Consider the following 27,072-nt stretch of genomic DNA (forward strand, 5'->3'; position numbering starts at 1 on the left):
TTTTTGCCAGTAGTAACCATTCAGGGGTCAGATCATGACATATTAGATATACTGATGATCTGTTGTTGATCTACAATGGTAGGGAGATGAAACCATACATGTTCATGGAATATTTGAATCAGAACAATTGTAATTTGTTCGTTACTGGTCAATCTCATAAAAATACATTTGGATTCCTGGATGTATGTTTGGTTACAAAAGATCAACAAGTCAGTACCAAATTATATATGAAACCTTTGGCAGGTAGCAATCTCCTTTTAGCACAATCAAGCCACCCCAGACCTTCCATTAAAGGAATACCAGTGGGACAGTGTTTGAGCCTACGACATATATGTAGTGATACTTCAGATTTTGAACGGGAATCACAATCATCGGTTTATAAAGCGAGGATATCCTAAGTGGGCTCTTGATAGAGCTTATGGTATTGCAAAACAAAAAGATAGATCAGAGATACTTAGAGGTACTAGGAAAAAACAATCAGATACATTTAGTCGGCCTTCTTTGGTTTTGTCTTACAGTTCAGAATTTGGACAAATAAACAATATAGTCAATAAATATTTACCGATTTTATACAATGACAATATTTGTTCCAAAATTCTGAACAAGGGTATTAACATTATTTCCAGAAGGGCACTTTCTGTGGGCAGGACCTTATCCCCAAGTTTTTTCAATCCAACATCGATTTCATCTACTTCTTGGCTCCACTTTCAGGGCCATTTTAAATGTGGTGCATTGAATTGCTTGTCCTGTTCCCACATGATTACAGGGAATAGTTTTTGTTCTACGGGTAATGGAGAGGGTTTTCACATTAAACATTGTTTTAATTGTAAAACCAAATATGTAATATATCTCATCACCTGCCTTGTTTGTCTTACACAATATGTAGGACGAACGAGCAGAATGCTGAAGGATAGGTTTTGTGAACTGGGTGATGTGAGAAACAATCGTTCCACCAATGTATCTAGACATTTCAACTCTTTGCATGGTGGTGACTGTTCCATAGTTGGCATCCAAGTGATAGAAAGGGTTAAGACTCCTTGCTAGAGGGGGTGACACTTTTTGTGTTCTGTGCAAACGGGAGGTTTTTTGGATTTTTCATTTGCAGACATGCATCCCTCAAGGGCTGAAAGCCAAGTGGGATGTTACTCATTTTTATAAGTAGGGTTGATTTTTTTTTTTCTTTCTTTTTTTCCTTATTACATTTAGTTTTCCTTATTATATTTAGGGTTGTTTTTTTTTTTGTTTTTGTTTTATTTTTCCCCCTTCTTCCTTCCTTTCTGCGAGCATGGGGGCCATTCAATGGTATCAATTCCTTCATCCTCCAGGAACTGTGTGCAAACTCTCGCCACAGGAGGTCAGGCATTGTCATGCACTAGCTGCTTGTCAGTACCCACCAGACCTCCACAACCCCACTGCCACCAGAGGGCTGCTCCCTTCTGAGGCTGCATCCTATCCAACCTCCTGGCTGAGTAGTGGACTGTCAGTCCCTCTGCTGTGCATGTGCAGGCAGCCCTCCAGTCACCACGCGCTCCCCTCTCTCCTGTCTCTGTGGGCACAGAGGGATCCCACTTTTCCGTGCTCGGCACCCATGGAGAAAATGACCATGCTCCCTTTGCTGGGCTGGCGTGGAGGGGGCAGGGCATGTTTCCATAATAACCTGACTCCCGGGGTGTGTGTGAGTCCTCTTGCTGGCTGTTCCCTTCAACAGATTGCGGTGCTGTGTGTGGTCCTGATATGCGACCAGACCCCACAGACCCCTACCCTGGAACCTGGAACCCTCACTGTCCCAGAACTCTGCTTGCAGGCTGTGTACTTGTGCTGAGGGAATAACGCCTTTCTAGCCGGATCTTTGTCCCTATGTTGTTGATTAACCTTTCCCTACCTGGGCATTTGCCCTGTGTGCTGGATTTCACCCTTCTTTACCCAGATCCTTCGCCCTGTGTGCTGGACTTCACCCCCTGATTCATTAGACTTTGGCCTGAATCCTACATGGACTATCTGGGTGATGATACAATACTGCCAATGGACTATTTCATTGTACTTTATTGTGTTACACCTACTATGCCCTTCTGTTCTCCAATAAGCACATCAGGTTTCGTGTGATCTGCCTTGGTGTGTGCTCTCTTTGCGCTTCTAGTTCACTACAATATATTTTAGGTAGGGAAGTTTAATCCTTTCTCATTGGTAGCTACAAGTACTTTGGAGCCTTTGGAGTAGGGGGACTGGAGGGGAAACACTGAGAGCTTTAGATTTTGAAGGATTAGCATGTAAACCAAAAATCAAAACTGCATAAAAGACTTTGCAGGTTCAGTAGAAAAATGAGCAGATTGGTGACAGTAAGCATAACATTGTCTCTGAAGAGACTTCATTTGTACCAATGCACAGATATCTTCACCCCAGAATAATCAGGGAAAGTTTTGACAAAATGGGTGAAAGGCTCAACTGCCAAAGTGAATAAAAGAGCCCTGCCTAGGGTCTTGCATCATTGTGAATGATAAGGACTTAAAGCCTGCAAATGTAACATAGCTTGTAGGGAAAATGTAAAGACCGGAAACCCACAAGCAGAAAATCAGACTTAACCTCATTTTCTCTGAATGTGAAAGCGCTATGGCAAGGACAGGGAGTTTCATAGTTAGTTAGATGGAAAAAAAGACACTATCTAGTCCATTTAGTTCAACCAATAGCCAAAAACAAACAAATGGAAAACCTGCATTGTATATAATCCTATACCCACAGCTGATGCCCAGAGGAACGCAACTCGCCCCCCCCCCCCCGCCCTACACACACACACTCGCTCACTCACTCAATAAATATGATCCAATTTGCTCCAGCAAGAGAGAGAAAAATCCTTCCTGATTCCCCAAGAGGCAATTGGAAATTCCCTGTATTAACATTCTCTGGTGCTATACCTCCAAATGTAAATGTCCAGTTACATTTTGTGTATTTAGGAATGTACCTGGCTGTTTTTTTAAAACTATCAGAAACTGCCCAGAACTAGTTTTTCACAGCTCTTACTGTGAAGAAGCCTTTCCTTTTTTGGAGGTTAAATCTCTTCCTCCAGACATAAAGAGTGCTCCCTAGTCCTATGTAATACACAACTCTACACCAAGTTCACTATATGGACGACTTATGTATTCATACATGTTGATTATATCCCCCCTTAATCTCCTTCTCAAGAGAGAATAAATTCAGTTCCTCTAATCTTTTCTTCATAGCTGAGCTCCTCCATGCCTCCTATCAGTTTGGTTGCCCTTCTCCACACTTTCTCCAGTTCCCCGATTATCCTTTTCGTGAACTGGTGCCCAAAACTGAACTGCATATTCCAGATGAGTTATTACTAATGATTTGTACACGGGTAAAATTATATATCTTTCTGTAGGCCATACCTCTTTTATTACAAGAAAGTAATTTGTATACTTTAGGGATTGCAGCCTGTAATATCTATGACCTACCAGAACACCTGGATCCTTCCAGGTACCCTTCCGTCTAGCAACAATAGCATAAGTAGGATGTTTTTTGATGACTCAACCAGGTGAACCAATTTGCGAATATTGTTGCTAACTTGCCTTGTTAGCATAAAGCCATGCTGGTCGTTATGAAGGAGAAAACGACCAGATGTTTTGCTCTGGTCACCAAAATTTTGGCCAAGAGGTGACATATTGCCTCCTCACCGCCTGACAAACAAGTGATCAAAGCATGGCTCCTTTTTTAGAAGAATGGCAGTCACTGCCACACTTCTGAATGAGCATGAAGACTGTTTTTGAAGATGTTTCTGAAGATGTTTTTGTGGCCTCTCCACTTTAATATTTTTGAATAAAACGCTGAAACCCAGAGTGGATAAACTGTGATTCCTATATCCTTTTATAGTAAAATTTAATTAAAAAGGTTTTATAAAAAAGGTGTATATTTTGTAAATATGAAATTTTAATAAATATTTAATAATTACAAACTGCACCTAGAACATGAGGCAGTAATTGCAGCTTTTTTTTACCTAGGGATTTACAACTATGTTGTGAATAGCCTCTGTATTTTGATGTCATACTACTGAGGTCTATTCATAACAAAGCTCATATACTGTACCCTATGCTCAAACAGATACAGACCTTTTATGCATTTTTAGATAGTCATAGACAGTTGACCAGTGAAAAAGGATGTGATTGGTATTTTCTGAAAATGAAATGTCTTGGAACCACCCTATACTACATGTTTATTTGTCAAATAACAAATTTAAGTATAAAAGTACATTTGCTGTTTTGAGGCTCTTCAGGCATTTTTGTCCCTATAGATATCAATGGGTAAACATATGCATTTGCAATTTGTGCATGTTTTTAAATCTGAAATCTCCTCTCCTTCTCTAGAACCACCTTCCTCACCTTCCAAGTCCAAGCAACAAAAGCATGAAGCTTGATATGCATGCAAAGACACTTGTACTAAGGTTAGAAAATGCAAGCAAATGCTCCTAAGCTGCATTTTTTTCAAGCGTGTTTTGCTGCCTGAAGCGCTTGGGCATTTATTCATTTAATTGGCCAGAAAATTATACTTTACTGTTAATGTTATGAGACAACATTTGTGAACCCTTAGGCATTTTCTACATTTCCTCATAATGGCTACTGAAATGTGATTTGGTCTTCATCTACATCATAGATAACACCGCCTTATCAAACAAACCACAAGCATTTTAAATTATCATGTCTGTAAATGATTGGAAGTGGTACCTGGTACAACAGAACAAACAATAAGCAGTTTATCAGTGAGAAATGAAATCACTGACCGTACTAATAAGCTGACAAAAAGGTTCTAAACTTTTCCCCATTTTCCCCGGACTCATAGCTGTCCCGATTTTCCCAGTCCTTTGGCAAGGCATTCCCCACCAACATGGGGTGCAATCTCCAGCAGGAACACACAGCTCTCCTGACAGGTCTCTGTCTCCAAAATGGGAGCCCTGAGTTATCCTCAGGCCTGACTTATGAAGACCCTATGCACCTCTGTACTCACACAGCCTGCAGACTTCCAGCAAAATGTGGACACAATTTGAAGGTTCTGTCCCACCCAAGATACTTTGGAACCTCCAAGCTTAGATTGGGGATTACAAAACCCAGAGAAAATGTAAAACACAGCTTTCTCCGCTCATAACAAATACTCTGGAGATTCATACACTGCAGCTTTGAGAATTCTGTGTCCTTTCTGTATCCGTTGCCTAAACTCACACTGTAGCAGGGCTTCACACTCTCACTAGGTTCATATCTTACATCAATCATATCTTATACCAAAAAGGACTGCTAAATTCTAAACCCTTCTACATAGATTTTAAATTCTAGAAAAGACCTTTTAACATGGATTGTGCCAAAGTTCAAAATTTTGGTGTGTTGGCTTAGATTACTTTACTCTACTCTACCATACTAGGAATTATTGTACTTCCACTGTTGTTGCCCACCTATATGTAACAAAGTCTGGGATAGCTGTTAACCTATCCTCTGGCCCCTCTTCTAATGTCTACCTATTTATACTTTAATAAACTACTACAGTGGGGATCGAAAGTTTGGGCACCCCAGCTAAAAATTTGTATTAATGTGCATAAAGAAGCCAGGAAAGATTTTATTTCCATCATTTACACTTTAAAAATAACAGAAAACAAAAAAATGGCGTCTGCAAAAGTTTGGGCACCATGCAGAATTTATAGCATGCACTGCCCCCTTTGCCAAGCTGAGACCTGCCAGTGTCATGGATTGTTCTCAATCATCGTCTGGGAAGACCAGGTGATGTCAATCTCAAAGGTTTTAAATGCCCAGACTCATCTGGCCTTGCCCCAACAATCAGCACCATGGGTTCTTCTAAGCAGTTGTCTAGAAAACTGAAACTGAAAATAGTTGATGCTCACAAAGCTGGAGAAGGCTATAAGAAGATAGCAAAGCGTTTTCAGATGTCAATATCCTCTGTTCGGAATGTAATTAAGAAATGGCAGTCATCAGGAACAGTGGAAGTTAAAGCAATATCTGGAAGACCAAGAAAAATATCAGACAGAACAGCTCGCAGGATTGTGAGAAAAACAATTCAAAACCCACGTTTGACTGCACGATCCCTCCAAAAAGATCTGGCAGACACTGGAGTTGTGGTACACTATTCCACTATAAAGAGATACTTGTACAAATATGGTCTTCATGGAAGAGTCATCAGAAGAAAACCTCTTCTACGTCCTCACCACAAAAATCATCGTTTGAACTTTGCAAATGAACATATAGACAAGCCTGATGCATTTTGGAAACAAGTTCTGTGGACCGATGAGGTTAAAATTGAACTTTTTGGCCGGAATGAGCAAAGGTACGTTTGGAGAAGAAGGGGCACAGAATTTAATGAAAAGAACCTCTGTCCAACTGTTAAGCATGGGGTTGTATCAATCATGCTTTGCGGTTGTGTTGCAGCCAGTGGCACAGGGAACATCTCACGAGTAGAAGGAAAAATGGATTCAATAAAATTTCAGCAAATTTTGGATGGTAACTTGATGCCATCTGTGAAAAAGCTGAAGTTAAAGAGTGGATGGCTTCTACAAATGGATAATGATCCTAAACACACCTCGAAATCCACGGGGGATTACATCAAGAGGCGTAAACTGAAGGTTTTGCCATGGCCTTCACAATCTCCTGACCTCAACATAACTGAAAATCTATGGATAGACCTTAAAAGAGCAGTGCGTGACAGACAGCCCAGAAATCTCAAAGAACTGGAAGACTTTTGTAAGGAAGAATGGGCAGAGATACCTCAAACAAGAATTGAAAGACTCTTGGCTGGCTACAAAAAGCGTTTACAAGCTGTGATACTTGCCAAAGGGGGCAGTACAAGATATTAACTCTGCAGGGTGCCCAAACTTTTGCAGACGCCATTTTTTTGTTTTCTGTTATTTTGAAAGTGTAAATGATGGAAATAAAATCTAACTTTTGTTGACATATTATAAGAATGTCTAATCTGTAATTTGATGCCGTTTGCTGATTTTTCCATCTTTCCTTGGCTTCTTTATTCACATTAATGCACATTTTTAGCTGGGGTGCCCAAACTTTCGATCCCAACTGTACTTACACTCCATACACATCACACAGCTGCATTTTTAAATGCAACCAGTGTAAGTATGTAAATGTTGTCTTAATAACAGCCTCCTTTACTCCTCTGTACAGCAGGACTCATATGGGAAAAAGGAGGGGCACCCTTAAAGGTCAATCAGCTTTACTTCAGTGCAAGAGCAGAGAAGAAGCATTCTGATAGGAGGCGATTAGAGTGATCAGAAAGGTGATTCATCACTGTACTGTTGTGTTCCCTTTACTGTCCAATCAAAGGCTAGGGGCAGCTAAGTGACCAGTCCTGTTTTGCTAAAAGCAGACCCACCCCCCACACCAAAAATTCCTGGTGCATGCACCTCTGAAAACATCTGCAAGCCATTTTCTAAATTGAATATTGATGCAGTTGTATACATACAATCAAATCTCACTTCTCGATGTAGTAAGGCACTGGTGATGTAGCCAGCATCTTACAGCTGCCTCCTGAAAAGGCTATGGAGGTTATTTACCGAAATTGCATGGTGCAAAATCTGGTGCAGTTCTGCATAGAAACCAATCAGATTTCAGGTTTTTTTGTCAAAGTTTAATTGAACAATCTGAAGTTAGGAGCTGATTGACAACTATGCATAGCTGCACCAGATTCTAAGTGCACCAGCTTTCGTAGATCTTCCCCTATGTCTTTTATGCTTTCTATAGAGTTTTCACCTGTACACAGCAAGATCTTGATAGATTTTCACAATCAAAAAGGGTTTTTATCCTCAGATGCAGGGAGCGGAGTACACAGACTCTTACTGCAAGACTAACCAAATTAACATTAAACATTGCTTCCTTAGATGTCTGAGGCATTCTGTGCACCATATGTGTATACAGAACTCCCCCAAAGTCTGACACCCCCCCTCCCCCAAACAGTGCACTAATTAGCAATTCTGCTCAGGTTTCACTGTTGATTGGTGCACTGTTTGGGGTGGAGCCAGGTCACTGCTTTGTGTTAGTGGCAGTCTGACTTTTCAGAGTGCTGCACCAAATGCTGTTTTAGTGCCGGTTCACATATATGCGGATTGGATGCAGTTTGCCTGTTCACATATATACGGTGCACTGGCAGTGCAGATTGAAAAAGAATGCTGTCTGATTTCTGAACAGTGCGGTACGGTTCAGGTGCGGATTACAAGCTATTGACTTCAATGGGAACCATTTCTAAACTGCACATGTGCGAAGAGGATAAAACCCTGACCTGAATCTGTCTTGAATCTGATGTAAACCTGACATGAACCACTGAACAACTACTGCTTCAATTAGCTGTGAAACCTGAGCTTCAACCCGCATCGCACGTGTGAATCAACTCTTATAGTATAACTTTTTTTTAAATATTTTTCATAGGCTGGAAATGGATTAGAACACCTGTAAGATCTCTATTGCTGTCTGTTTCACCACTAGGGAGACACACCCTCCCTATTTGTCCTTTTTACTAGTATCACCAAGAGTGAAAGTGAAAGAAAATCCCAAATTTTTCATTGTCACCAAAACAGGAATAGTAGGGGAAATATTCCAATGGGCACCCAATTTTGGTGATATCGGTAACACCTAAGGATTTCTGTCACTTTTGGCTTTAGGACAAAGAGAGAATGGGCAGAGATGGCAAAGAAAAAAAACTAACGGGTTATAACCTTCCCTATCCAAAATGGAAGAAAAAAAAAGTTTGCCTTAAGTTCTAATTTAAGGTTTGCTGCAGCATTTACCATTTAAATAAAGAGTAAAGGACAGCAGGTTTAGTACAGTATATGCAGTCTGGCTGTGAAGTATGAAACTGTGAGGGTTCATTTGGGCTTTAAAATGTGAAGTATGAAACTGTGAGGGTTCATTTGGGCAGTAAAATGACTAGCCTCAGATGATACGCAGAGTTGAGATAAATAATCCTACATAAATTGTACTTGTTTATCTGCAGCCATCTGTCCTGTACAGCCTTCTACAATACATAGATGAAAGGATTTTTCTCAGCAGCAAAAAGCGTGGCACAGGGATCTGAAGTCACACACAAACTCCATTGCTAGAGCACAGAGTTGAGTGTAATCTGAAAGCTGATTGGAGGAAAGTGTGGCCCCCCCCCCTTCACAGGAGAAACAGAGATGAAGGTTTGAGTCATCTGCTGTTTAGTGGGAGAGGGGCTGAGGTGTCAACTTAATCTATTAGGAGTGAGTGATGTACATTTCACATTCAGGAAATATGTTGGATGCGCATGTGTGGATAAATGCCGATGCAAGAAGCACCGGTGTTCACAAGAGTATGGTCATGCGCCACCTTTCACTTGTATGGCAGGATGTATGTGGCACGTGTGACTTCCCAGGCCTGGGTACGTGTGTGGAAATTTAGGTAGGCATAGAAAATGCTTCTAAATTCTTTATGTTCATGGACCATTAGTGTAATGAAGCACTTGCACCAATGTTGTTTAAAACTGTTCTAAAATGTAAACCATCACAGTAGTGTAGATCCTGTAGTAAGGAGGGATGGACAGCAAGGAACAGCACTGCAGAGGGGTGCGAAGAAGTGGATGTGTATGGATGGACTGAGATTCATTACAATGCAACAAATTGTCATGCAAGACCTTTATTTATTTTGTGCATCAAGTGCTCAATAAGCGTGTGTATAGACATATTTGTCTTTGCGCGCCATTGTTTGTTCATTCCCCTGTATATATATATATATATATATATATATATATATATATATATAATTGGCTGTTTTGTATCTCAATAACTATTTCAACTGGAACATTCAAAAGATGTTCAAATCTTTCAGTATATAGACTACTAACCCATCATACCTCTATTTCCTATTTCTGATATTATATTTCATGTATACAATAAAAGGAATGTAGATGAACAGGGATACTTATCTTCAAAAGGCAGTGTGACCCTCTCCTCCTGCACAAGCTAATTACACCACCTGCGTTACTTGCATCACTGGTTCTTAAAGGGCCAGTCCATCAACTCCCAACAAGCTGCTCTGAGAACGTAATTAAGAGCACACTAGCAGAGCAGAGTTTGGCATTTTGTCCTGCAGGCAGAGTTTGAAGTGTGCAAGCAAGCTTCCATGTGACATGTCCTAAATAATTACAGCAATGATCTAAATCCTACTGTATATTCTTATGTATCAACATGTTTTCACCAAGGACTGGAGATATTTCCGCACAGCTGCAAACCTGATTCACATTTCCAGGACAGGTCTGATGCTTGCTGGATGAGCAATTCGATTTCACAGTAGCTGCAAGTTGAGAAGAACCCATATAAAAACTGCAGCAGTCCAGATAAATGAAGGTACTAATTAGTCAAATTAAAGGATAAGTTCACCTTTTTAAAAAATAAATAAATGCACATTTCTTTTGCAAGTAAAAAAAAAAATGCATTTAATATTTTTTTTGTTAAGGAGCCTGCAGAGCATTGCAATTTTTAGGCTCCTGCAGACTCTCAGCATAGCTGTGTGCCCTTACGGGGGCTCATTCAGGCAGACAGTTACGTGAGAGCAGGAAGAATCAATGGACTACCAGATTGCTCAACAGCGCTAGGGTTGCCACCTCATCCCTTTAAAACCGAACATATATTAATTACACAGGGTCTGAGGCTAATTTATTGCACATAAGGCACTAAGTGTGTTTAATCAGCCACACAATCTGTGTAATTTATATGTGTTTAGTTTTAAAGGGATGAGGTGGCAACCCTAAATGGCACCCTTGTAGTTAAAAAAAAACCCCAATACATGTAAATTTGTTTAGGTGAAAGTGATAGCATTTATAAATGGCGGTATATATACTAGGATTTTTTTTTTCTATTTTTACTAGTAATGGCGGCAATCAGTAACTTATAGTGGGACTGCAGCAGACAATCTGACACTGGGGGGAACTGACTTGGTGTCACTGACATCCACAGAGACACCAGTACAGTGATCAGTGCTAAAAAAAAAGCACTGACACTGTACTAATGGCACTGGGCAGGAAGGGGTTAACATGAGGGGCGATCAAAGGGTTAACTTACTCTACTATGTGCTCTACTATGGGGTGGTGTCTGTGTGCTTCACTGTAAGAACACTGCTTTGGATGGCTGTGCCGTGCACAGCCATCTAAAGCAGTGTGCCCGAGCTGACAGGGAGGAGAACTGTTAGTAAACAAAATAGTTCTCCCAGTTGGAGATCCTCAGTAATCACTGGCCGGGACCCAGTGATTGACAGCCGCTGCCGCCCCCTACTCGGAAATGAAAAATCACATATATATATATATATATATATATATGTGATTTTGCGCACCCGTGCCACCCTGTAGCAGTATTTATGCTATAGGGTGGTCGGGAAGCGGTTAGAATTGAATGGCACCCAAACACACGTGGTATGGTTTGCCACGATTGCAGTGTAAAGTAATTCATCCTCAAAGCCAGGTCTCTGCACTCTGCACTATGCTCTCCCCTTTGCCTGTGCATCTGCTCTGTGTTTACATTGGAGATTAACCACTTCTTGACTGCGCTACAGCACAGTCATCTAGTTCTGGAAGGGCATCATATGACGTCCTGGCAGAACGCACTCCCTGCGGCGCGCTCCCAACGTTTTCTGTGATTGTTGTGTCCTTTGGACACAGCTGATTACATGATACAGTAAAAGGCCAAGCACAGCGACCTTTTACCACATTATCAGCTGTGTCCAATCACAGCTGATCACCATGCAAATACACTTGCCGGTCATCGGCGGTACTGTGACAGCTGAGGAAAGTACTGCTGATAACCGGCAGCTGACAAAGGAGACATCTGCACTGATAATCAGTGCAGTCCTAAAAGTGCTCAGCAGTGCTGCCCTTCAGTGCCCAGCAGTACTGCCAATCTGTGCCAGTCAGTTCCACCAGTCAGTGCCCGTAAGTTCTGCCTGTTAGTGCCCATCAGTGCCACATATCCGTTCAGCCTCATCAGTGCCTCCTTATCGATGCTCATCAATGCAGCCTATCAGTGTCTATCATTGCTCCTTATCAGTGATGCCTCATCGGCGCCCTTCAGTGCTGCCTATCAGTGCAGCCTCATCAATGCACATCAGTGAAGGAGAAACAGTTTATAGTACAAACAAAGAACAAGTTTTGTTATTTGTATTTTTTTTCAACATTTTTAGTCTTTTTTCATTTATAGTGCAAAAAGAAAAAACCCAGTGGTGATTAAATACCACCAAAAGAAAGCTCTATTTGTGTGAAACAAAAAGATCATTTCATATGGGTAAAGTGTTGCATGACTGAGCAATTGTCATTCATAGTACGACAGCACTGAAAGCTGAAAATTGACCTGGGCAGGAAGGGGGTAAGAGTGCCCAGTAGGCAAGTGGTTAAAAGACTGACTGCACCAACTCACTGTTGGGAGGAGGAGCTTGAAGACCAAAAGAAAGTGAAAGTAAAACTGAGGAGCTTCACCTGAAAAGATGAATTACACTAGCATGACTGCAGCTACAGAGGGCAGGTGGGGCTTGTTTTAAAGTTTTATATACTGCTTACTAGGAATATTGTATGTAAATAGTTATACTTTGAGACCCATTGGCTACATGGCTTCACAGATCTTACCAACCCTATCCACATTTTTTTTGCACTGGAGTCTCTATCAACATTGTTGAGATTGCATATCACTTATTTATGCCTCTTTTGACCCACTATTGTAATAATGAATGTGCATTCAATATTACTGAAGTGGAAATAAACCCAAAAGCCAACATTTATGATATTGCATCTTACCAATTCTTAGATGTGATGTCTGCATTTGTTTTCTTTTTTAGGTTTGCTTTTCTTTATCTTCACCTGGCTTACAACCAGTAAACCTGTTTGTTTTTCAACAGAACACGCTGTCCTCCAGATATAGCAGTCACAGGCTTGAGACAAACCATTTACCACTGCAATGGTCATCTTTTATTAATTTATGTAAAACCTTTTTCCCAATAGGAACACAACTGTTGCAATACCTGCTTATAAAGTGTTAGTTGAAGTTTGGCTTCAATTTGTTTTAGAAAATGAAATAGTGTTCTTTTTATATCACTTTTCAAACATCAGCCCCATTATTAATATAACACCTGAGATGCAAAGGTGCCTTTTAATACAAATGAAAATCCTCTATTTAGGTCCCCCACTGGTGGTCATGGCTCCTCCCCTATGCCGAGTGCCCCCAATTGCAAGCCTTTTGATATCAGGGCACTCAAGCCGACTTGCTCCTGAACCACGCTCCTGTGAATGGATATTGTCTATTCACTCACAGAGCTCAGCTTGGCCCCGCCCACTCCTCACTGGCTCACTGACTGTGTGAGCCAATAAGGATAGAGAGACCCAGTAGAGCCAGTAGCTTTAGATCGAGAGTGGGCTCAGGTAAGGATAAGGGGGGCTGAGGGGGGAGGAGCACCTGTATGCCTTAAGGTAAAAAAAAAAAGCACCTGCTTCTAGAACCACTTTAAGGCTCCATGCATACTATTGTTTCTTAGGCTCCTAGAAGATATTATCAGCATCATTTTTTTTTCTGCTCCTAGATGCTAAATAGTGTTATCCTATGTGCCATGCACATTACTTTAGGCTATTAGCGTTTTTTAAGCTTCAGGAGTCTAGGAGCAGAAAAAAATGTTTTTGTAGAGTTTTTTTGGAGTGTTTTTCCAGCAGAAAAAAACACTAAACCCTCCTAAACACTACTAAAATGCTCCTAACAGCTTTTTTCCCAGATTTTTTTTTCCCTCTACATGTACTGTAAAAACGCTAATAAAATGAGAATGATCCTAAATGATCCAGAGGAAGACAAAAAAAACCCAGCAAAGCATGATCTAATTTGCTCCTGATGGGAAAAAAAATTCCTTCCTGATCCCCCGAGAGGCAATCGGATATTACCTGGATCAACTTTACCTATAAATGTTAGTATCCAGTTATATTCTGTGTATCCAAGAAAAAATCCAGGCCTTTTTTAACGCAATCCACTGAGCTGGCCAGAACCAACTCTTGTGGGAGTCTATTCCACATTTTCACAGCTCTCACTGTGAAAAAACCTTTCTGTATTTGGAGATGAAATTTCTTTTCCTCCAGACGTAAAGAGCGCCCCCTTGTCCTCTGTGATGACCTCAAGGTGAATAACTCTACATCGAGTTCACTATATGAACCACTGATGTATTTATACATGTTGATCATATCCCCCCTTAATCTCCTCTTCTCAAGAGAGAATAAATTCACTTCCTCTAATCTTTCCTCATAGCTGAGCTCCTCCATGCCTCTTATCAGTTTGGTTGCCCTTCTCTGTACTTTCTCCAGTTCCCCAATGTTATTTTTGTGAATTGGTGCCCAAAACTGAACTGCATATTCCAGATGAGGTCTTACTAATGATTTGTACAGGGGTAATATGATATCTCTCTCTCTGGAGTCTATACCTCTTTTAATACAAGAGATGATTTTGCTCGCTTTAGAAACCGCAGCTTAGCATTGAATGCCATTATTAAGCTTGTGATCTACCAGAACCCCCAGATCCTTCTCCACCATTGATTCCCCCAGTTGTACTCCCCCTAGTATGTATGATGCATGCATATTCTTAGCCCCCAAGTGCATAACATTACATTTATCAACATTAAACCTCATTTGCAACATAGTTACCCAATTAAACAGTGCATTGAGGTCGGCTTGTAAGTTGGAGACATCCTGTAAGGACATTATTTCACTGCACAGCTTGGTGTCATCTGAAAAAACTGAAATGGGACTTTTAATCCCAGACCCTATATCGTTTATAAATATATTAAAAAGTAAGCTAGTTTTTGGATAGATTGAGTTTGAGGAAGTGGTGTGACATCCAGACCGATATGTTTGTTAATTAGTGATGCGTGAGGAGACTGATGGGGTGAGCTGAGGGGTAGAGAGACAGATTTGGGTGTCATCAGCTTAGTGGTATTGAGAAGCTATCAACTGACCCAGGGAGGAGGTGTAGCTCGGGAATAGGAGAGGTCCAAGAACAGAACCTTTAGGGACCTGAACAGAAAAAGAAAAATTGTAAGTGACGCTGTAGGTGCTGTGGGATAGGTAGAATGAAAACCAGCAAAGAGTACAGTTACAAACGCAAAAGGAGGGGTGTTTTTTGAGCAGGAGGGGTGGGCAATTGTGTCAAAGGCAGCAGAGAGGTCCAAGAGTAGAAGTACAGAATTGTGGTTTTAGCCATTAGTAAATCATTTATGAGTTTTAGGAAAGCAGTTTCTGTGGATTGTTGAGGGCAAAATCCATACCGAAGGGGATCAAAACGTTTATCCTCATTGAGGTGGTTGCCTAGATGGTTGTAGACCAGATGTTCAAGGATATTTGAAGAAAAAGGCAGCAAGGGAACACAGATGGCAACAAAGACAGGGGTTACAACCTTCCCTTTTTCTACTTTAACTTGAAGACAGATTAATCAAACATATTTTGGACTGATTCTAGATAGACTGGTGCCTGTCCTTTATCCTGCTGGGACCTGTGGCTATCATCTTTACAACTTGGCTGACGTGTAGCAGTACTTACATTACACTTTCTTCCATTTTCTACATTGACAGCATGAAAATCACCATTCACCTACTCTAGATTTGGAAAATCTTTTCGTGTGTGATGGCAAACATCCTCTTGGGAAGCACAATTCATGCCTGATCATTACAGGTAATGCTTGAATTGGGTTGTGTATAGCCACCCTTGTTCAAAGCTCTAACATATGCTAATATGTTTTGGCAAAGAAAGCTTGCCTGAGTGAGCCCTGGCTGCTGTCAATGCATGGAAGCAGGATATCCAAACATTCCACCTCCAGACAGGATTGTAACTGGGCGCAGTGGCTGAATGGCAGTAAGACGCCAAATGCACTGATGCTTTTGCCCACAAACAGCTGCTGTTAAGTTACAACTCCTGAAGTCTATAGGAAGCTATAAAACAGGCATAATTTCTTTACAGCATTGTAAATCAGATAGGATGTGCTTGAAAATTTAGCTTCTTTTTTATTTATGGATTTTTTCCCCCTTTTTTTTTTTTTATTTTTTTTTTTTTTTGTTACTGTATAGTGATTGGCAAAAGAGATGAGAAACAAACATGGGGGCTAGAGCATAAAGGCATATACAGGCCTGTGTCTACATCAGTTTCTTTTTCATTTTTGTTTGTTCTTTTAGTTTAAAGCTGGGCCTCCGACAAAATTTTTTCCTCTAGTTTGCTCCCCCTCCGGCTGCTGTCTTAAACTGTGAAGGGGAGATCCCCCCCCTCCCTACCTCTGGCATGCCTGTGACAGGCCAAGCCCGGCTGTGAGATGAACTTCCTGGTTCCCCCATCTGGAGTACATTCTGCATATACTCCTATGGAGAGCAACACCAGGGGGGTGGTGACACAGAAATGCTGAAACATTCTTGCAGCAATTCTATGTCATTGGCCGCCCAGTAGATTGCTCTGTAGGTGAGACAGTTTGGTCCCTCTGTCACAGACATTCCGGAGATGAGGGTAGGTCACCCCACCAATATCCTGGACATCAACACAGATCTACAGTGGAATTAAAAATTGTCCCTCTCTTTACCTAAAACTATAACAAAAAGGATTCATGAGGTTTGTTCAGTTTTACGTTGGTTTGCAAGCAGTTAGCGCCAAATCCCAGTTCATCAGATGCAGTCAGTTCTTTTATCAGCAATAAATGATTGCTAAACATAGAGTATATATCAGACTGTGTCACTGTCACTCAGATCCCAAACTTTTCCAAGAAGTCTTCACTTTACAATAAAGAATACTATGTGGCTGCATATTTTTGTATAAAAGTGCTGAGTACACTTGGATTATTATAGCCTTAAAGTGGTTGTAAAGGCTTCAGGCTTTTCTTTACCTGCATTCGATGCTGTTAGGTAAAAACCCTTCTGTTGCAGAAGATCCCCCCACTTACCTGACCCCAAGCTGGATCTAGTGTTGTGCAGCGGCTCTCTCCTTCCTCACTGGGCATATTGATAGCAGCAGGAGCCATTGGCTCCTGCTGCCGTCAATCAGATCCTATGACCAGGGGGAGGCGAGGCCGAGCCACGCTGTCTGTGGCTATAGATTCAGGCAGTGGGGCGCAGGAGCAAGCCCTCATAAGTGCCCCCACAGAAAGCCGCTTTCTGTGGGGGAACTCCCCGAAGAGGAGGAGCCAGGAGCGCCAGCGTGGGACCCCATAAGAAGAGGATCGGGGCTGCTTTGTTCAAAAGCATTGCACAGAGCAGGTAAGTATGACATGGTTGTTTAATAAAAAATAATAGTAGTTTTACAGTCACTTTGAAGTGGCTATCCACTGATCGAATTTTGGCCGGTGCAGTGTGTGGGGTCTGTAGAAGGAACTGCTGGGGAACTTTCTGTCGATTAGTGGCTGCAATTAATTAGCCGCAACAGCTAATCAGTGTCCTGGATGGGATGGGAGAATCATTTTTTTTTTTTGTTCATCTAGATTCTAGTAGCTTTAAAACGAGCTGTGTATGGCCAGCTTAACTCCAAGCAACCTTTTTCTTTTCAGTTTTTGGTAGAGTGGACAAGAGTTAACATTTCTGCCTATTTTTTTCTATTTCTGCACCTACTGGGGTTTGTCATGGGGACAGGAAGGCAGAAAAGACAATAAAACATCATCATCAGTTCTAAACCCTTTGCACTATAATAAAATGCATTTTTATTTTGTCTTTGTCTCCATTTGAGAGATTTCCTATCAATTTCTGTTCTCTGCAGGGACATGAGGGCAAATAAAACCAGAGAGGGGCTCTGACGCAGTGGCTCTATTATTTGTTAAAGGCAACCCCACGCATCTGCAACTGCACATACCATACCAAGCCACAGCACCATGCCGTTAAGTTTGGCGCATTTTTGGACTTATTTTCCACATTTCTCACATGTAGGGCAGCCCATCAAAATGAATGATCTGCCCTACATGTGATGTGGTCGCACCTATAGGTGTGAACCAAGCCTAAGAGACAGGGACAGACCATTATCATTTCATAATAGAAATTGTCTGAACAAGGATCTTCAAGCAGGATCACCACGTATTGTTTTAGTTCCCATTCACAACAGATGCATTAGGACTACGCAGTCTCAATACAAGACAAAAAACCTGAATCAGTATCTTGCTGGTTCAAACCAAGTTCAGCATGCAACACAATCCACCACACTTCTCTAAATAGATTTTAATAAAATAAAAAAGTTTGCACAAAAAAAACAAAAAGTAAGCAACCAGAATAGGCACATCAGCACTATTCCTCCCAACACACACCATTGGCCCTGCATTGATCGCGACTTCTGGTGTAAACAAGCCTGTAATGAAAGCTGTACCTTGACAAAGATTGAAATTTCATTTAGAAATGACATTTAAGTGATATGAAATGTTTGTCTTAAAAAAAAACAAAAAAACCTCATACCTGCTCTGTACCATGGTTTTGCACAGAGCAGCCACAATCCTCCTTTTTTTTTTTTTGGATCCCCTGCTGATGCTCCTGGTTCCTCGCCTTTGACCAATGCCCCCAAAAGCAAGCCGCTTGCTATAGGGGCATTAGTGCATGCTTACTCCCAAGCCTTGCTCTATGCATCCATAAGACACATAAAGCTGGGGGTGAGCCACGGGGCTGGGCCCCGCCCCGTCCTCTGCTCTCTCCTTATTGACTCACTTGCTGTGATTGAGTCCTGGGACAGCGGAGGAACATTACTGGATCAAGAGGTGGCTCAGATAAGTACTGGGGGGCTGTGGGGGAAGTAGCACACAAAAGGTTGTTTACCTTCATGCATATAATGCATGATGGTCAAAAACCTTCTGCCTTTATAACCACGTTAACCACTTGCCCTCCAGAGTATTTACCCCCCTTCCTGAGCAGACCATTTTTTGCATTACGGCGCTGCATTACTTTAACTGACAATTGCGTGGCCATGCAACGCTGCCCCCAAATTAAATTTACGCCCTTTTTTTTCCCACAAATAGCGTTTTCTCTCAGTGGTATTTGATCGCCTGTGCATTTTTTATTTGTTGTGCTATAAAAAACAAAGACCGACAATTTTGAGAAAAAAACAATATTTTGGACTTTTTGCTATTAAACATGTCCAATAAAAAATTAAAAAAATCAAATTTAGTTATAAATTTTAGGCCAAAATGTATTCTGCTCCATGTCTTTGCTAAAACAAAATCCCAATACGTGTAAATTAATTAGTTTACATGAAAGTTATAGCGTCTACAAATGGTGGTATATATACTGGGATTTTTAATTACATTTTTATGTTTACTAGTAATGGCAGCGATCAGTGACTTATATCAGGACTGCGGCGGGCATTCTGACACTGGGGGGCACTGACTTGGTGTCTCTGACATCCCCAGTGACAACAATACAATGGTCAGTGCTATTAAAAAGCACTGACACTGTACTAATGGCATTGGGCAGGAAGGGGTTAACATCTGGGGCGATCAAAGGTGTGTGATGTGTGCCATTTGTAACTATGTGACTGTGTTTGTGCTTCACTGTTAGCACACTGATTTGCATGGCAGTGTGCAGGAGCTGACAGGGGAGCAGGGGAGAGAACTGTATCCCCACCCCCCCCCCCCCCCCGGCGGAGGTGCTGGGCCGGCGAGTAATCACCAGCCAGTACCTGATGATTGACAGCCGAGGCCGCGAATGGTAGCGTGGGTAGGAAATGCAAAATCACGTATATATGTGATTTTGCGCACCTGTGCCGCCCTGTAGCAGTACTTCTGCTATAGGGTGGTCGGGAAGCTGTTAATGTGGAATGAGACTCTCTCAGTCAACACTGATTATTTTTAATTCTCATTCTGCTAGCATTAGCAAATGGATAGGAAAGTATATGCTATTTACCTGTTTTTAAACTTTTTTTTTTTCATTTCAGTTACTTCCTGGTTTATAGGACTAGGAAAATGATGTCATACATCCCAGGAGTCTTCAGGAGGGGAGGAGGGGTTTTCTCAGCGAAGCACACATTCCTGCCTGCATCCCTGAGCTAAGGGCAGATGGATTCCAGGAAGTAAATGCTACATAAATCGAAGACTAATGATTTCTCAGCAAAATAAAGCATGGAGACATGGATGGATGGGTGAGTATGCTTTGAATATTAAAAACAAATAAATAGCATTTTTGGTTTGTAGTTCTCAGATGCAGTGTAGTTCTGTTTTAACATGTAAAAGATTTTTTTGAGATTTTAGTGATTGAGTATACATCTACTTTAAAGATGGAGAGGTACATGAAGACCACAGACAGTTCAAAAGGACACTTTATCAGTGCCGACCCTAGCATATCTTTTCTGGAATAGATAGACGTGTGATGATCAGCAGACATCTACAGATTGTTTCATTGATCAGCTTGTGAGAGGGAGACCACAGCACTGCAGAGCTGGCGATTGTTGACTTTGGAGTGGCAGATGGATAATGTGCTGTAGAGCCAGGCATAATAAAAATGACTATGTACTGAGACAAGTCTGCTCCCTATCACAATTCCCCCCTCTTGTGCCTTCAATAGACAGGGTCTTCTTATGGTGGCGGAGGATTGCATTGCAGCCCTGTAGGAGGCATTCAGCTCTTAAGAACTGTGGTTTTGTGTGTTTTAAGTGGGACTGTGCTATTGGATTTGGAAGAGACGGGAGTAAGGTGCTGTGCCTTTAAGGGCAGTATGTTTGTTTAGAACCTCCTCCTCCTCCTCTCTCAGGCTACAATGTGCAGTTAGTTAGCAGACAGGCTCTGCAAAGCAGCATGCACAGGCTATTCTCTGTGTATACAACAAGGCTGGAGTGACAAGCTTTTACAGGGAATAAAACTTACTGTGTAGATACCTGTCTGCTTTCAACTGCATACACTGAGCCGAAGGGATATCACAGCAATACCGAGGCGGCACAAACGGAGATGCAGAAATTCATTCACTGCCTGAAGGATTGCTCTGGACGCTGAAGGCAGGAATCACAATCAACTCACTTGGTCTCTGACGGGAATATAAAAGCTTGGTGCTCAGAAAAAAAAGAAAGAAGTTGCTTCGGGTCCTCGGATTGGTGCAGCCACGATGCGTTTTGGATAAACGACTAGAGCTCCATGTCCGCCACATTTCAAACTTGAGAATTTTAAGTTCTTCAAAATCGGCGAGCCCCAGATTGGCCGGCTGGTAACCCCAGCTTGGTGAAAACTAAATTGTATTTTCTTGTTCTTTCTTGGCTTCTGTTCTACTTGGCATTGTCTGGTTGGTTTTAACGAATGTTTGCAGGATTTGTGAAGAAGAAAATGTGTGGCGTTGGTTTCTGGAAGCTTTCCATCTCGGTGGGGTTGGTGTTGGTGATCTTGAGCGAGGTGGCACCTCAGCCGTGCCCAGCTCAGTGCACTTGTAGTGGAACCACGGTGGACTGCCATGGGTTATCTTTGCGTAGCGTGCCACGCAACATTCCTCGGAACACGGAAAGGCTGTGAGTATATCTCTATGTGAACGCTGATCATTACAATACATGTTTACGTCGATACACATACGTCATGTTCATGTTAATACACAAGTCATAGAGTGACCTCTAAAATTTCTGTCAACATGTATCTAGTATTAGACTACACCTACGAAGCAGTATAGAACATCTGAAAGCTTGTAGTCAAAGTCTTCAGGTTGCCTTGGTTGTGCACAGTTTACTAGGGAAGTGCCAGCCTTTCTCTATGTTCAAAATGCCAGTTACTCTGTTCAGTAGACCATGCTGTCCTTTCTACACAGCCCAGACGCTCAAGCGCAATGTTCATCAATATTTATGCATGATGTGACATAATCAGTGGCGCAATTGCCTTCATCAGCGCCTGCTAGGTTCACAATTTCAACACCACTTTCTCTGGCCATGGAAAGCAAGCTCATCCATCCTGAAACTATTTCCTACTGTGCCTGGATGTAACATTTCCAAGCCTTGGCTGGAGCTGAACCACCACACTGTAACAGCACTTTAAACCTCAGCAGAGCACAGTCCATTACACAGCGTAGATGACGTCAGGAGTGCAGCGAGAAAGTGGCTATGTTATCAGCATCACTTTGCTTGGCCATATTGGTATTGCAAATGATGATGATGATTATTTATTAGGAAACAACTGCTACAGTACACATAAGGTAGATGAAAGAGAGGAGACAATGCAGGATATAGTAAGCTCGGAGAGTGAGAACTTCTCCCTGATCTTATCTCAATCTGTCATTTTCACTTGTAGTGCAGGCTGATTTACTGTATTTAAGCCTTCAAACCATCACCTTTTCAAATGGAAACAAAGCAGTCCTGTAATAAATGGTACTGGTATCTTTGATCAGTTGTACATTTTAACTTTTGTACAAATATGCATGCAAAGTCTTCAGATTAATTAAGTCTTTAAGCCATCACCTTTCAAATTTAAACAAAGCAGTCCTATAATAAATGTTACCAGTATATTCGATCAGTTGTACTTTTTAACTTTTGTTAAAAAGATATACATACAACATCTTCAGTTTACTATAGTAATCTATTTTCTCCATCTATTAATTGAATCAGGATAAAAAGTGTTTTTTTTTTTTTTTTCACATCTGGTGTTATCACCGATCAGAACCAGAGAAGTGATTCAAACTACAACCAGCCTAGCAGACTGTTGAGAGATCCCATTCCATCTCCAAGTGTTGACAAGCCAAAGTTTAGGCAAACATTACACTGAACACACTGCCATCTAGACAGAAGCCCTAAGCAGTATTGTACTAAAAATATGTCACTACCTGTCCTTGTCTGCTTAAGTTTTCATTCAGATGACATAACGTTTGCTATGATTAAAACCTCAGATTTGTCCAGGCTTCTCTAACGAAAGATGGGGTGCGCATCAAAAATGTAATTTTCAAAACATTTTTGTAGGACAATGTAATTGTATGCTCTTCATTAGGCAGTGCCAATTATTTTGGCTTTAAGAGTAGTTAATGGCGAATAGGAACAGATGTGCAAACAAACTTCTTTTCTTTCTTTTTTTTTCCTAAAGTTTCTAAAAGTTTGTTGTGACTTTATTGATCACCAACAGCAATGTTAATTCAAATCCCTGCTTAACTGAACTGGCCCTCATATGGGCAAGGTTAATTTCAGATGCTGAACTCAGATAGCAGCTAAATTATAACTATCCAAGGAGATATATTAGTGTTCAAATGATAACAAAAATAATCCACTGTGGGCAGCGTCCCACTTGTTTCAATTAAAAAAAAATTCTCCAAAGTGAAGGTTTCATTCTATGGCATCTACATTTTTAAAATTGCACTATAACGTGGATCTTTTGAAGTTCAAAGTCTTAATATTGACATTTTTGTAACCTAGTTATGTTTGCATTAGGAAATTGGTCAATTATACTCTATCTAAAGTCTTCATGCATGATTGAATTTCATTAATAAGTTCAGAATTTTTTTTTTTTTTTACTAGTACCCACGTTGTGTAATAAATGATTTATTGTTATATCTAGACTGAGAGTTTTTTGTGCACATAATGTTTGAAATTTTTTTGTAAATATTGCCAGGTTGTAAAAATGATGTAAACATATGTAATTTATGGTGATACCATTAGCCTAGGCTTTGATTTTAAAAAGAAAAAAAAAATCTTTAATGGTTATGCTATGATGTTTACATTTGTGCAATGTCTAACTAAAAGTAGTTTATGATGTTCTTTTCCAAAGTCAACATAAGACACTTTTGGAGGATCATTTGAGATAAGACTCATGAATTTGTTGCTTTATCAAATGAAGTTTGGAACAGTGTTATCTTTTCGGATAATGATGATCTGTTGCAAATAGTTTATTGGACATTTTACCTTTTTTCAATAAATGTACTAAATAGGTAAAAAAAATTACTTTTCTGGTACTAAATATTATTCATTAACCTCTTTTTTTTCAATTTCCAGGGATTTAAATGGTAACAATATCACAAGAATAACCAAGACAGACTTTGCGGGTCTGCGACATCTTCGTGTTTTGTAAGTATTTTTTATTATTGTGCAATGAATTTCAATGGTTATTTATTTATTGCTGCACATATGCCAAATTAAAATTTAAACAAGTGACTTAAGTGTCTAATAAATCGGTCAAATATATAATATCCAGAATTCATTTCCAGTATATCTTATATTATTCCACAAACATAAATAATGTGTCAAAATGAAGATCTGTGAGCAGTTTGTTAAAAATGTGGTACTGGTAATCTTTTTCCAGTTCTAGAAGCAGCTTGAAAGACTTAAAAACTTAGTTATGCGAGTTATGCATTGTATTAAAGTAACAACTGTCATCTGCAAGTAATTAGTTATAATTGTCAATGTTTTCACACACATTTGTGAAATTGGAGGGTACTTCTGTTTTGTCTCAGCTCAGTCAACTATTGTCCTATTAGAAAACAATACTTCAGTTGGAAAGAAAAAAGTTACTTATGTTACTTATTCTGGACTGTAGCTGTGTTTCTCGTGTTATGCAGTGTATGTTCCACTGCATTTTCACAAGTGTTAACACTTCCTTTAATTAATCAGTATGTTTATTACACATTACTATGTTCATGTGTTGGAACTGGCCCTTAGCACACCACTCCAAATCGTCTATTTAAAAATAAAAAAAAACTTTAAAAAAAAATCCTTATTACTTAATAAACAAAGTTGGTAATAACTTCAGGCAGACCTTATTTTTATACATGTCCTAGGTAGTGTATGAATTAAGGACAGATGTTTTTAAATTAAGGTTTTCATATCATATCATTTTAAAAATGTGTAATATAAGAAGACAACTAAAGGGGTTTCTTTATCCACTTTTTATTTCATCGTGTTGAGTACCATGATCAGAAAGGTCAGTATTTTCATTATTTTAGTTGAACTTTAATCATGGAAGTGGACCTAAACTTTTGAAAGTAAGTTGTTCTCTACTTTGTCATTGAATAAAGGCAGTTATCGGTGCCTGCATAATCAGTTTTATGAAAAAGCGTCTTTGCTTTCTAAATTTCAGGCAGCTTATGGAGAACAAGATTAGCACCATTGAAAGGGGAGCGTTTCAAGATCTGAAAGAGCTGGATAGATTGTAAGTATTTTTAATGGTGGCTTAAATAGAAATGTTATTTTGTGTGTGTCATAGCGCATTTGGAAACCGAATAGTCGAAGTTCTTACAAGGAGCAGTTTGGAATAATAGATTTTTTTCTTTTTTTTGCAATTGCATTATGTTTTTTTGCCAGAAACTTCACTGGTTCATATAATATGGCTGAACCAAAACTGGAAGAGAAATTCGGCTACTTTTTTACTATAACCCTACTTTTTGACCTGTGGCGAGAAACTGTTTCTCAGTGAAAGTTGAGTTTTCACAGAAATCAAGTCACAGGTTCTTATGTAAAATAGCTGCCTCAGGCAAGAAAACAGTTTGCATAATTCTACTCATTGTCTATTGAGGATTAGCAGGTTTGCCAATGATCTTTTGCTGTTGTGCTGTTTGCGGAGTCATTATGAAGCTATCATTAGTCATTATGTAAACATAAATAACTAGTTTAGTTAAAGGCAGATTTCCAAGAAAATGTCATTATTTAGGTTTGAGTGATACTATGTTAGGGAGTTTAATTGTTGATTCCTTTTTTTGCAATTTGATTTCATCAGTCTGATTTAAGCACAATATCAATAGGCGTTGCAACTTGAAGTAACTTATTATGGTACTTGGGTTCCTCTGTGCTCAAAATGTTGAGAGAGGGTGTTCTTTGGTATGTGTGCCACCATAAATTTGGCCATGCTAGCACACCATGAACTGACAGTCTGTGTTAATTATGACCTCAAGAGACCAGCACTGCAAGGGGTTTGACAAGTTGAGTTTTCTTCCTGATTCTCATTTCATTTCTGGTGGGGTAACTCATGAGACAAGACACAAGAGACATTAAACGGCATTGATTGATACTGCTCCGTATGCTGATCTACTAGAGTGAATATTTAGATCCATGTGTTTATGACCAGTTTGAAAAATTAGTTTCCAGAATTGGAACCTTGCCATGCTAAAGAGGCTAAGAGGTTCTATAGCAGCCATTAAGTTACTTTTTCCAACTAGGGGTATTGCTGACAATTTGGGTGAAATGACCATCACTTTTATTATAAGCCATCAAAATGGATAATTCCTTCGAATTATATACCACATGCTACCCACAGTATGTATTTTTGTCTGTTAGACACAAAAAAGCAAGAAAAAAAGGTTGAAGCTGGTATCTCATTAATCAAGCTGCAATGCTTTAAGTAACAGTCACGCACATTCATCAAGTAGAGTTTTCCTGAAGTTTTTGGCTTTACTGAATTGAATAACATTGTTGAAGGTTGTATGGGTCTGTTATATTTGTAGCAGTTGTTCTGGGGGCAGTGTCGTCATATATATATGTTTGTTTCCTTGGTGCTTGTTTATGTCTCCTTTTATTTCAAGTCATTACATCATTCTAGGACTGTTTAAATTTAGATATTGCTGTGGTGTCCTAGATAAGAGCCATAAATTACAGTACAGGGTGATTCCCAAAATGATAATGTCTGTATGAAAGATTACCAGTGCCTGCAGTTCAGTGGGTGTTCTACCAGTTGTATTTCTTTTCATGGGGGTATTTCTTCTTCATCAACCCCCATTTTGTTTTGCAGTCCAAATGTTTTGGCTTGAAAGTGTGAAGTCTACTTTGTTTCTGTTTAAAAAAAAATAAATTTGAAGCTCCTCTGCCATTGCAACAAAGTATAATCACTAATTGTATTGTAAGCTAAGGTAGTTTTAGGCCACTCAAGGACTTGAGACAACCATTGTCTAATCTAGATAATAACAGCTGAGATGGAGAACAATCATACCTTTTATTGGAATTCAGTACTCGGGGTAAAAATGGTCACTCAGAGGACATTTTCCTTATGGTTACTCTTCCTCTTCTAGCATAAGGCTGTTCTACACAGTGCATAAACATGGATGCCTGGCTGAAGCAATAGTGCAAATCTTTTTACAGGCTTTTAGAACAGTTGGTTCTTCTAACCATCATGTTGCATGAAGATTTTTTAAAAACTTAAGTGTTTGTTTTTTTTGTGAATATTGTTTTAATGTAAAA

The 27,072-nt window shown here is 40.1% G+C and overlaps 1 protein-coding gene across 3 annotated transcripts in view; it reads left to right on the forward strand.

Moving 5' to 3' along the window:
* Nucleotides 1-20,701: 20,701 nt before the first annotated feature.
* Nucleotides 20,702-27,072, forward strand: part of SLIT2 (slit guidance ligand 2) — a 386,975-nt gene continuing 380,604 nt past the window's right edge. For 2 of the 3 annotated variants that reach the window (XM_089677469.1, XM_089677470.1), the window contains exons 1-3: nt 20,703-21,450; nt 23,902-23,973; nt 24,983-25,054. In XM_089677469.1, the coding sequence (XP_089533595.1) occupies nt 21,245-21,450; nt 23,902-23,973; nt 24,983-25,054 (350 nt within the window). In that variant the 5' untranslated portion in view covers nt 20,703-21,244. Of the gene's footprint in view, nt 21,451-23,901; nt 23,974-24,982; nt 25,055-27,072 lie in introns of all 3 variants that reach the window. The other variant, XM_089677471.1, reaches the window with a different exon arrangement.

The sequence above is a fragment of the Staurois parvus genome, unplaced genomic scaffold (genome assembly GCF_062004578.1).
Source record: "Staurois parvus isolate SC_StPar_1 unplaced genomic scaffold, SC_StPar_1.0 ptg000186l, whole genome shotgun sequence".
NCBI lineage: Eukaryota > Metazoa > Chordata > Amphibia > Anura > Ranidae > Staurois > Staurois parvus.